Below are 13,001 nucleotides of genomic sequence, written 5' to 3'. Positions count from 1 at the left end.
TGAAAGCTGAATCACACTTACAACACAATGGAGACCAGTGGAGGGTGAAACAGGCACAGCAAGCAGCATCGGCAGAAAACACACTGGGAACCTGTGCATGACCTATTTGGCTCAAGACACAGGTGAGTTCAAAGTGAGGTCTTTGTTCCGAAGACGAGAGGATGAGCATCATGGTGATGGTGATGAAGGTGAATGGTGACTTGTGGCTAATTCTTAACCTCCTCTTCCCCTACTCCCTGTGTTAGCAGCACAGTGCAGCTTTCTCTCAGTGTAAGCTGAAGCTGCTGCCTTATCTGTATCAATGAGGAGGAGGGAAAAAATACAGGCCAGATTAAAAGTCAAAGCTTTATTTAGGGAGCTAGGCACTGGAGTCAAGTAGTTTGGCTGAGGTGAATGCAAGGTACAGAGTGTAACCCACTTTTTATTCTCTTTGAATAAGCTGCAGTGATGCATTACAGTGTTTTAAACAGTTATCAATGTAAATGGGACTGGGTACAGCAACGCCACTGAGGGATGTGCCTGGCCCCCCTGCTTAGCAGCACCTAGCTCAGAGTACACTACTCCCACAGTCCTACCCCCAACATAGCTAACAGTGCTGCACATGAAATATCTTCAAGTACAGATTTTTGGTGGCTTTCTTGGTTTGCTACTGGTTCCCCAGTGATTTTCCCTGAACCCACCAGCACTGAGCACAAATATTCAGAAACTGGAGCTTAGGTTAATTGAATGACACACCCAGTCACCCACAGGGTGTGGATAAACCAGGATTTACCATTACGGAGGGCAACTCTGACCAAGGCAAAGGTCAACAATCAAACTGAACTTCTGAAGCTGAGATCAAGTCAGAATAGACAATGTTATGTACATCTAGAAGGTCTCCCCCAGAAGCAGCTGGACTATTGCCTCTTTCTACATGGAGTTAAGTACCTGTGCCACATAGAGGCAGTGTCTTATGCGAGACAAGGCTGTTATTAGCCCACTACATTCAGGTCCACTTCGATCTCCACTGGCTGACCTTTTTCCCTGGATTATATTAAAACAATCCTTACTGTAGCCCAGGTTTGGCTACCTCACTCCTACCTCCGACCCATACACACCCCTGTTGCAGGGGAGCAATGCAGATGAAGCAGCTCAGGGTTAGATTCACCCAGAGGCAGTGTGTTCATGACAGCCCAGCTGTGAACCAGTCTCAGGAGAAGAGGCTAAACGAGACCCAACCCCACGCAAATCAAAATACAGGTCTCATTCCTTTGCTAAAATGTTGCTTGCATGGCCCTTACTTGGCTGGAAAAGTGGGAAATCAGATCCCTAATTAGTTAATTAATCAGCAGATACCTGCATATACTATCTGAAAGAGAAAACTCCTTCTAACCAGTAAGAACCAGGATCAATTCATTTACATCTGGGATCTGACTGGATAGCAGTATTCTCCCCTTCAGTGGAGATAAGCAGCAGAAACTTGAAGTCCAGCACAGCAATGTTTCCAGCAAACCATTAGCCAGGATTGATTGCATGTAATACAAGTAGAGGATAATTGACAATAAAAAACATTTTCTTCCCCCAAAAGCTGTTGAAATATTAAAAGTGGGCATTTTAGAGCTGCAAGGATATGGCAGTAAAAGACAAATGTGGAAGCAGACAAGACATTTGATCAGGAGATAGTTCTGGCGGATTCTACAAACTTCATTTATATAAACAAAGAAAATAAACCTTAGCTTACACACATGCATGCTACTCATTCATATACTATAGACCCGGCAATGGGAAAAAGTGAATATTTTATTAGTAGAACCAAATGCCGGTGTTATACAACAGGGTTTATAGCTATAGAGGGCAACTGAAAAAATAATCATTATATTAGTTCTCTGTGGGTCCATCTACATGTGCCATTAGAGGGCAGCAATAAACTGCAAAGCTTATTTCTCTGCAGTTTATTGCTTCCAGGAAGCTCCTGGGAGTGCAGCTGCATGTACACCTTTACCATAGCACATTTTGCTGGGGGTCAGCCTGCCAACCCAGAGCTGCTTTGACTAGGCTCAATGTGTTGCAGGAGGGGCTGGCTGGGGCACGAGGGTGCTTGAATGCAGGGCTAGTCAGCAAGCAGCCCCAGCATTGAAGCACCCTGTACCCCAGCCAGCCAGATCAGCATCTATATGTGTTGCTGCACACAAAAAACTCCGCAGCAGGATAGTACTTGTATTTACAAGTGCTACCCTGCTGCAGAATGTATTGGTTTCATGTGCCCTAATCGGAGTGCACGTGTAGATGCTGAGATGTTTACTGTGGAGTTAATTAGTCAACTGTGCAGTAAACATCTCATGTAGACATGCCCTGCTATACTCAGTAGGGGGGTTTATTCATACTGTGTTAATCAAGTTTAGATTGAGTGTGTTTGATTTAGTAAGTTTTCTATTCATAAATATTTTCCCCATTGTTCTCAAATACTCTGATTCTTTAAACTCAGTACATTGTGGCAGTGGCCAAGCGTAGACAGGGGAAGACCTGGTTCTTGTCATTCCCAGAGCTGCTCATCTTACCTGTAATACTTTGCCTTGCGGGCTCTCGGCAAACAGTAACACCTGATTGTATAGTGGGTCTAATGATTTGCGAGCCACTTTTGTCTTCTTTTTGGCAATGCACACTCCATTTTCTAATAGATAAGCCTTGATGTAAGCAGCTGAAAGAAAAACAGGCAGTCACAGAGTTGATGAGATACAGCTTTCTCTGCTGTCAGCTGTGAAAACAGCATCTTGCAGCAACCAAAGAATTCACTGTTCATTCCATCTTATTTTCAAGAAAATGTATAGAGTAGAAATGTGCTAGGCCAGGACCATTATTCTACCTACTGAGACACAACTCAGAAGGCAGGGGTTCAGGTGGCTGTCAGTGACTTCAAGCAGGCCAAAACACTCACATACCTGGAAGAGTTTTGGAGCCAGGCTTTGGAGTTAGTCCTCGGGCCTGTATGATATCCACTTCTAGATGTCCATTTCGCTCCTGCAAGCCAATTTCCACATCCCCTGAACAACAAGCCAAAAACATTTAGACAGAATCAGAGACACAGGGCACATTTTAACAAGTTTGAGTGCTAACAGACCACTTAATAAAAATATAGGTCCAAGTGCCTGATTTCCCCTGCATTACTCTGAAGTAACTCAGTGGTGATTCAAGCCCACATTTGCAAAAGTGGCCTCTAATTGCAGCCCTTCAATCACAGCCCTAGTCAGTCAGGCTAATTGTTTCCAAAGTGACATATAGCCTCTAATCTGTCCAAAACAGAGGCACCTAGAATTACATTCATGCTTTTGAAAATGGAATTTTGATGCACCATAAGAAAATCCTTAGGGAGTTTACATGCTTCAGAGAATCAGAGAATTATGAAGATGCACAGGATACACTGGCTGGATGCACAGTAAATCTAGGTCAGGCCTTTCATACTTGAAGGACATTGTAGGAATAAGGAAAGATATTGCTAATGTAGCAGTAAAACAGTAAGACGCTAATCACCAAAACCTAACAGCCAAGCACATTTTATTTAACCTAAAAAAGAGCAGGTGCTGAGCAGATCAGGGGGTGGCTTGTGGGAACAGTACATGCAGTATTCATTGTAAACTAACTTATGCCTTCATGTTCCTTACCCATGGAGGTGGTGGCCAAGGTCTGACGACCAACAAATTGTGCAGGACCCATACTCCCCAGGAAGTCACTAAACTGCCCAGCAGATGCCAGATGGACTCCACTGAAATTCAGGCTGCAAGAGAAATTGATTTTGGCAACTCATTAGTTTAGTGCTTTAAAATGACCCTGTGATTAAACAGCCTGCTTTACTATACGCCTAAAATGGATGCTATCAACATAGACTTTGCACTTTCAGAACCCATGGGTTTCCATGCCGTCTAGCTACACGTGATCCATATAAAATCCCCTTCCCCTGCAACTTATTAAGGCTGGAGCAGTTAGCCAATGCCATTACTGCAACATTTGTTTTTCTGTGATTAAGCACCTAGGGAACAAAAACCCCACCCTGCTCTCTCAGGGTTAGGGGCTTCCCTTCAACCCCTTCATTAGCATTAAAACTTGGACAGCCTCTGGGTCAACTTGCAATTTGTTTCCTGGTGATTGTCCATCTTTTGGAGCGTGGGTTAAATGTAAAGTTGGGGGTGGGAGGTACCAAAAAAACATGGCCAAATGACTGAATTCTCCATTTATTTTGCAAAGTCATGGCAAGTGCAAGCCCATGCACACCCACCCCAAAGCAATATACCTTTTTTTGACCCAGAGGGGCCCAGAGTGGTGAGAAAAGTACATTTTGTAGCATTAATCAAATGCACCATCCTGTTTTTATTCAGTAAAGGCATCTGAAATGACCTCAAGAATGAAGCCTGAATCCTAAAATGCATGCATAGAACTCACAGATGGTGCCCTCAAACCCCAGATGGAGTGTGGGCCATATATTACTGCAGCAAAAAAATGGAGCTGCTAAAGAAGGCAGATTTGTGATCAGGATCTATTTGTAAGGCACCTGAGGCTGTCCTGCAGTTTTTAGTCCCTGGCAAAAACATATAACATGGACATAGGGCAAGCCAGCGTGACCTGCATGGGTACAAATCAAGGCTTATGCTGGTGTGCTCTCTTTGCACTCAGGCTTTCTGCCAGCACCACTGACACAGTTGCCTATGGAGCCCTGGTAGATAAGGCCTGATTTGCATTCCATAGATTCCCAGTCTGGTTATACTTTTTTTGAACAATCTTCTCTGCACATGAATGTCAGATAATTATGAATCCCTTGCACTTTTTCACACATCCCTGAAAGGGACATACCTTAGCAGCTTCACAATACAGGTCACTGCTTCTTAAAATCAGTTTCTTACAAATCTGTGATAAGGGCCAAATATTCACAAATGCTTATATCTCAAATCAGAACAAATCAAGTTAAAAAAGGAACTAAGGGAGAGTAACAGGGCTGGGGACTTCACTTACATGCATCGTTTAGTCAGTCACAAATGTAAATCATTTACATTTGAAAGATGATTTTTAAAATTTCCATTTACCTAGAAGGGTGTTAATTTTAGGTTAAGGTTTCACCTCTTATTAGCTATTTGCAGACCAGTCATCAGCCTGCTGGGAGTATTTTTTCTTCTTATGAGTAAGAACTTAACCAAACAAACCACAGCGAGTGCTACCACAATAACTCGTAATACATGTAATAGTACACACGTAACTGAATGAGCATCTCTGACCTCGCAAACAGACAGTAATTCATGGTCCTTCCTCTGGGGGCTATCGATCTGGCCTCTGTGTCCCCACACCATCTCAGGCCTCCTGGAGCCATTGGCCTGAAGTTGAGGGTTCTTCCCTCTGGGCCCTGTGCCCTGCGTTGGGCACCCAGGGAGCTCCTAAGGGAGCTAAGCCCTCACTGGCTCCAGTTCCCCAGCCTCACGCCAGGCGTCTTTCCCCTTCCCGGGCCCTGCTCAGGGCCCCAGGGCTCTTCTAGTTTAATGCTGAGCCACACTGCGGGGCTCTGGTTATCTGGCCCAGAGCTGGGGCTAACCTGAGCAGCCACGAGCTGCTCCCAGGGCCGGCTCTCCATGCACCACTCGCGTGCCTCCCTGCCTGGCCACCTGCCGGAGTTATGGACCTATGCCTCCCTGCTGTAGCTCCCAGGGCCTGGGCCCATGCGCTGCACTGTGCACCGTGGGACCTGCCAGCCCTCCAGGGTTGCAGGCTTGAGCTACTGCTCACGGCTCCCAGAGCCCTAACGCTATGTGCCGAAATGCACACCATGACGTCCAGACACCTGCTGGGGTTGAAGGCTCAAACTGCCACTTGCAACTCCCAAAGCCTGGACTCTGCACACCAAACTGTGTACCGTGATGGGCATGAGTGGTCTCATGCTGCTCCCAGGGTTGGGTCTCCATGCACCATCCCTGGACACCGTCCATAGCCCAAGCAGTCTTGCACTGCTCCCAAGGCTGCTCCTCCAGTAATGGCTTCAGGAGCCTTGGGCCTATTGCCTGCAGGGGAAGAGCTCCCCAGCTTTTCTCACTCCACTCTTTTTAAGTCCCTCCCTGCATCTCTTCTCCAGCCTGCTGAGCACGCTCCCCTTTTATCCTCTTCACGGGCTCCACCCCCAAAGTTCTCCGGACCTGGCTGGTGCAGTTTCCATCCAGGTCCAGCTGCTCCTTGCCCCCTCCCTTTGGAAAAGGGTGGGGCATTGCTTCCCTTGTGCTGCCTCCAGATTGGTGGGCGGGCTCCACCAATCAAACAGCAGACCCTCGATCCTGGGACTCAACCCAAGCTCCGAAAAGGTAAGCCTGCTACAACAGTATTCCCTGGCTTTCTTTTCCCAGGTATGCTGGAGTCTGGAATTTGTTTGCTCTGCTCTGATGCAGCACTTTTCCAGGTTAGTGCTGCAGTGAGCAGAGAATAGGATAGATATGCTAAATCTGTGTTGGGTCCAGTCCTGTACAGACACAGTAAATGGTACTGGGAGTAAAATGGCAGCTGTTACACCCACAGGAATAGGGACTCAGGGTTGGGAGTCCCATCATGAGACAAAGGTCTGCCCATGATTCTGATCATGTAGGGAGAAGGCAAATAAACTGCATGATAGACTGTCTTGTGGAAATGGGAGAGGTTCCCAACACCAAACTGTCCACGGCTCAGTCAGCAGCCTAGACATATTCCAGCCTCTGGTGTTACAGAAACTGGAGGATCCAGAGCCCTCTCTTCTATCTGTTGTTTCTGCTATTCAGGAGTAATCCAGGACCTCCTGCCATGTAAGCTACCTTCTCTGCAGTGCTCGAATCTTTAGCAGGCTTTCCACTCACTGCCCAGAAACTACTTGCTCCCCCTCAGTGGCCACTGCCCCCAACCCACCCTACCTAAACTGAAGCTGTCTGAGTGCCATGCTGCCCTAGCCTTTGTCCTCTTGGCTGAGGCTGAGCCTGCATTTCTGCCTATCTCCTATGAAGTAGCGAATTGATTAGTTATAGGAGTGTTCTGGGACCCTAAGATCCTTCTGCTGGCCCTGGACAGTACCATTAAAGCCAACAAGGCTATCCACAGCAGTAAGATACTATACTCAGCCCTTGCAGGCGAGTATCTTCACCAAGTACCTTCACTAAGGACTTGCTAAGTGTTGTTCTGTTCTGTGGGGGAAGCAGTAGTGTCTCTGAGAGGTTCTGGGCTATGTTTTGCTGTGCAGAGGCTCATGTTATGACATGCTATTGGAACACACATGCTGCAGGAACCAGACATCTGTCAGCCTCCTTGGCTCCAAGTGATTTCTGAACACTGCAATTTAGATGTTGCCAAAAATCCTGGGATGAAAAGCCTAACTCCTGATTGGGAAAGCAACATGAAACCTCATGAACAGCCACTCCACAGAGGAGAGGAGAAAATATAGCTCTCTGGAAAGTTATCAAGCCCGAGGAAAGAGAAGATCTGCACCCAGCCATTAACCATATCAGCTAAAGTAAGGGCTTTCAAAAAGTTAGCTCATTGAGCTGTAGAAACTCAGTTGCTTAAATGGTAACTTGAGAAGCTTTGCTGACATTTGGAAAATAAAAACACCCCAAAATGATGCCAGATGTTAGGCTGAGATAAATGAGAACAAACCCCTTCCTTTCTCAGGATTCAGCTTGAACTGCAGCTTCTGGGAAGACTGTGCACAGATTCTAAACACAGCAGTGGGATTGCAGCATCTGTGCTCTCAGGGGAGAATGGTCACCTGGAGCTCTCAAATCCAGGTTTGTGAAGCAAATTAAAATGGTTTAGCTGGAGGCCTGCACCCTCAGACAGAGAAGGTCTGGGTGACCTACTTAGGTTCTGAACTGAAGAACCACGACAGAGCCGGAGCCATATCCATTTGCTCATATGTACCAGGTCTATTTTGTAGTATGTGGCAGGGCTGCCTTGCAGCATCATTCTAAAAATCTGTAGGATGGAGCATTTTAAAAATGCTTTGCTTCACTCAGTTCCTCCTTCTAACCCTGAGAGCAGACACAATTTCAGGCAGACAGCTCAAGACATCAATCAGGTCTTTAAAATTCAGGCTCATTGGTCCTCGGAGTTCTCTCTCCCTCTTATTTGCTACCTCACAGTACACAGTGCACTTGGCAGATGACTTTCCTGCCAGTTGTTTGACAAAATCCGGCTGTTTCTCTCCCCCTGCCCTTGATTCAGCTATAGTTTCTCCAACTAAATTATTACACATTGGGAGCATTGGCAGGAACACAGGTTCACAAATGGGTCAGCTTCACATGAAAGAAGAAACTCCATCTTGGGCTACAGCCAACAGATGGTTTTCACACAGGCAGGAATGATCCTGAAACACCTTTATGATCCCATTGCTGAATAGGCCTCAGCTCTGGCATCACTTTTTCTCCTCTCAAATCCAGCAGAGCGGGTATATAGAGTCTTAAAGTCACCTTCCCTTCTATATCCTCTACACATGTTGCACCCTCTCCCTTTCTTAGCCTGTGGGCTTCACGCAGAACAGGGCATGGCATCATTCCATTTTCTTGGGAGGCAGCAGCTCCAGCTTTATTGTCATACTATTTATAAAATGGACCCATCAGGATTCTTTTGTTTCCATTTGATATTCAAAATTCAGGTATCATTCACTGCATGAAAATCCCCTCTTAATTTAGATACAAGAAAATACCATTGTTTGTCCATCGCCAAATAATGTGTTGATTTTTTTGTTTGCTGCTCAGCCCAACAAGTGAAGAAACTGCTAAAAACAGCTGTTAGGAGTAAGGGAGGCCGCATTTCTCAGTTGCCTCAAAACTGTGGCTGCTATAATGAGTGAGGTCCCTGGGGCCAGGAAGAATGGAGGTGTTGCCACAGCACCTGCTCTTCCTGACAAGGAACAGTATATAAAAAAGATTAACAGGTATCATTTGTCAGCATTTTCACAAGACTGGAAGAAAAAGACTAGTCTTTGGATGAACAATACAAGAGATGAAGCTGCATTCCAGTCCTGTGACAAAAAAGGGGGATGCTTTGCCTCTTTCATGGCCTTTTGCTCCCACCCTGAACTGGCTCCTTTGGTTATGACTGCCTTTTAATGAGATTGGAGTGAATGGAACTTGATTCCTTCAGTGGCATACAGGTAGGTACACCATCAGGCCTGGGAAGCAGCACCTGCTGGGCAGATGTTGAGCTGTGCTATACTGATGGGGTTACCCCGCGTGCAGTCCTGCTCAAGGACTTAACAGAACTCTTGGCTGCAACAGTCTTCAAGAGAAGGGAGATGAACCAGAACAAACCAAGGCTACGTGCAGAAAAACATCAGGAATATTAGTCAGCATTGATGCTGGGGTCTTCAACACAAACCTCTACCATTTGGTGCGTCTAACAATAAGTCAACAGAAAAGTCAGAGGCAGGGGTGGCCAACCTGCAGCACACATGCCACAGGTGGCATACACAGACCCTTTTTGTGACACAGGAGATCTGGCAGGGAGTAGGGCTGTGTGACGCTTCGGGTAGCAATTTGATTCAGAGGAGATTCAGCCCAATCCGGTGGCCGAATCTCCAAATCCGAATCAAATCAGGGGACCAATTTAAAGGTCCGATGTGATTCAAAGCTCTCTGAATCTTTGGCAAAGATTTGGAGAGCTTCGATGATTTGGGCAGTCCCTGGTGGCTGCAGCACGGAGCTACAGCCACTCCGAGCTGGTAAGTACTAGAGGCGGTGGAGGAGGCCTGCGGGAGGGAACTAAAGGGGGACCCCTGCCGGCCAGAATCAAATCAGGGGACCAATTTAAAGGTCCGATGTGATTCAAAGCTCTCTGAATCTTTGGCAAAGATTTGGAGAGCTTCGATGATTTGGGCAGTCCCTGGTGGCTGCAGCACGGAGCTACAGCCACTCCGAGCTGGTAAGTACTAGAGGCGGTGGAGGAGGCCTGCGGGAGGGAACTAAAGGGGGACCCCTGCCGGCCACCCCAACCCCAATCCCCGCTGCCCCATGCTGCATGGGGGGCCCCCCTGACCCCTCCCTTGCTCCCCCGCCGCCCCCCCCTCCAACACACAGCTGCTCCACCTGCCGGGGCTATGGCCCTTTAAGAAAAAGAAGCCAAGAAAAGCCCCAGGACTCACCACTCCTGGTGCAGCCTTGGGGCTTTGGGGGCTCCTGCAGAGCCCCCACATGGCGTGGGGCAGCAGTGATCGCCCTTGCCGGCAGGAGCAGTGAGTCCCAGGGTTACTTCAGGGGTTTTTTCTTAAAAGGCTGGAGCTGGCCTGGGCGGGGCACCCGTCGGAGCGGGAGCGGGGAGCCTTTGGGGGCTTGTGCAGAGCCCCCCACTGGGGGGCAGTGGGGATCACCCCCCAGCCTGTCAGCACCTGCTGAGCTGGGGCTTTTTTCCCCCCAAGTGCTGGGAGCTGGGGCAGGCGGGGCAGCCATTGCTGGGCTGGGGGAGGGGCCTGGCCTGGCTGATTCAGAGATTCGGCAGCAGCCAAACCTGCGAATCAGATTCGGCTGAATAGAATCAGGACAGTGATTCGAATCACCGAATTGGCTGAATCCAAAGCAAATACTAGCCCCTTCGCACAGGCCTAGTAGGGAACACAGTGGCAGACAGAGCAGGGAGGAGAGAACAGAGTAACTGGTTGAGCAGGAGAGGGGGATTGGACTAGCACTTAGGGAGGGAGCAGCGCTCACTTTATGGCATGCCTGCTAGTAAATTCAGCCCCCACTGATCTAAGGTAAGTCTATACTGTAGTGATCGCACTGTTGCGTAGACAAAACTGAGCTCACTTTAAATTAGCTAGTTCAGGTATTGACAGCGGGCACACAATGGCACAAAGCTTAGTGCAGACTACAAAACCTCTGGAAAAGCAAAGAAAATTAGCCGACGCCAAATTGCAGGACTCTATGGCCAGACTGATGTCACTGTGACTGCCATATAGACAAACCCCAAAACAGCTAAATCTCATTCACTTACAGTAAACAGCTGTCATTACAGCTACTGGAGCACCCACTAGAGGGAGACAAGATCGTATGGACACAGGTTGAGACCATGCTACTTAAAGCACAATGTTCCATGTTCCTACAATGCCAGGCAGCATTATCATCTTCGTAGACAGATCTGCAACGAAGTTAGGTATAGAATGCATGTGCATTTAATTGCTGTTACTGGCTTAGCAAATGGAGTAAGTGCATGTGCAAATTAGTTATTTTTGTAGTAATGTGTGTGCACACAAATGCTCATGATTTCTATGTGCGGTTCTAGTAACTGTGTATGCCACTCAGGACTGTAATAGCACATTTCACACAGGCAAGGATCTACCTGAATATGAAAATCTTTGCAACAGTCTTTGCAGACTACATTCCTATACCAGCGATGAGGGCAACTGATGTCTGCCCTCTTTAGCACAGTTTAAATATGGCCCACAAATTTCTGTCAGTCACTGATGGAGTCTGAATCTCCCCCTCTTTGCCTCAGTGTTCACATGTTTTGCACAGCCCAGCATAAGGCAGTCTGTTTTGTGCCCTTCCCAGTCAAGCACAAGTTGGTCAAAAGGCAATTCTTTCTTTGCTAGGCCCATCAAATATGTTCAGATCATCCTGAACTGCTTTTTGGAAGCTGGTTTGAGGAATAAGAGTGGTCTGAACGACTACTTCATGCCAGCTTCAATAAAGAGTGGCTTGAAGAAAATCTGCAGCATTGGATGACTTGTGCGTGTGACTCTGCTTTTTCTCTCCTTTCCTCCATCTATGGTGTGTTGTGCATTAGTATGCTGAATGCATCCCAGGACAGCCACTTTTAGGGAAAACATATCATTACTTTCTCTTCTTGTCCATGTGGAGCTTGTGACCTCTTTTCAAATCTATTTTAAAAACACTTCTGGGATCTTGTGTGCCAGGTGCTGTCATTATGTTAATGCAAGTGCCAGCGGTTTTTATCTTGCAGAGACCTTGTAGATCATATATCCTGGCTCTTTCTTTCCACCCCTTGCATAAGCACCCCTAATTGTTACTCACTGACTACGAGTATAACACACTGGAGCCTCCCTAATTTTGTCCTTTGTCAGAGGCTTGCAGAGCCTCCTCCATGACGTAGAGCAACCAGAGGGGTGCCGTGAATTGCACCAGCTTGTAATTGCCTTATCCTTGCAGCTATGCCAAGCACAGAAGAGTTATAACACAACATATCCTGACTAGGTTTCCTGTGCCCTGGGCTGAAATGGAGAACCATTATAACCAGGGAACCCCCAGTAAGTGGGGTATTCCATAAAGGCAATGTATCCTTATACTTGGACTTTGTCCAATGGTGGAAAAGGAGGTACACCATCCCACATAATTAGGGCTTCCAAGACACAGAATCTGTTCCCATTTAGCCACCAGTCATCACTTACTTGTTTTAAAATGATAAAAACAAAATTAATTCAAATGATAGTAGCTGATTAAGTGAGCTCTGAAGAGCCAGAAGAGCTGGTCTGATTTTAAATCAAGAGATGGGAGTAAAAGAGCAGGCCTAGCATCCACTTCTTCATCATCCTCCACTGGCCTCAAACTAGTGGAACCATGAAGTCAGAGCGCCACACAATTAGAGTGATGCTGTGGAAGATCAGGGAATCTGGTACAAATGATAGACAAGCTAGTTGAGGAGACAACTTCTGAACTATTTAGATTATAGGCAGTCATCTCTTGGCATATTCTGAAACATTTTAGTTTCAGATGGCATTTTATTCTGTACTTTTCCAGGATTTATTGACACATACTACATGCACAGGGGGACTTGCTATCAACTCGAAACCTTAAATGCAAGTAAAATATTACTTGGAGAAAATACAGAATGTGTTTTCCATAGTGGCTTTGGATATTAATATTTTTCACTGACTACAGAGAATTTCTCAAAAAGCATGCATTTGTGTTGTGTATGATAAGTATATGTAATAAAGAACCCTTGCTCCTGATATGGCCCTTGTTCGAGACACAATGGTGCTGGGGCTGTGAAACTCATCTTCTCCATACATAATATTTCTCAAGAGA

At 46.7% G+C, this 13,001-nt stretch overlaps 1 protein-coding gene across 2 annotated transcripts in view; it reads right to left on the bottom strand.

The window, feature by feature from the left end:
- RIMS4 (regulating synaptic membrane exocytosis 4) overlaps positions 1-13,001 on the bottom strand; it is a 95,003-nt gene that overhangs the window by 8,563 nt on the left and 73,439 nt on the right. The window contains exons 3-6 of one of the 2 annotated variants that reach the window (XR_003091726.1): positions 3,639-3,751; positions 2,919-3,020; positions 2,538-2,677; positions 22-293 (exon numbers count right to left, since the gene is read on the bottom strand). Coding sequence is in view for 1 of the 2 variants with exons in the window: in XM_006016673.2 (XP_006016735.1) it covers positions 2,538-2,677; positions 2,919-3,020; positions 3,639-3,751 (355 nt within the window). In the remaining variant the exon portion in view is untranslated. The remainder of the gene's footprint in view (positions 1-21; positions 294-2,537; positions 2,678-2,918; positions 3,021-3,638; positions 3,752-13,001) is intronic. The other variant, XM_006016673.2, reaches the window with a different exon arrangement.

The sequence above is a fragment of the Alligator sinensis genome, unplaced genomic scaffold (genome assembly GCF_000455745.1).
Source record: "Alligator sinensis unplaced genomic scaffold, ASM45574v1 scaffold76_1, whole genome shotgun sequence".
NCBI classification, from domain to species: domain Eukaryota; kingdom Metazoa; phylum Chordata; order Crocodylia; family Alligatoridae; genus Alligator; species Alligator sinensis.
Note: the sequence above shows the minus strand (reverse complement) of the source record. Positions and strands in the feature narration are given on the sequence as shown.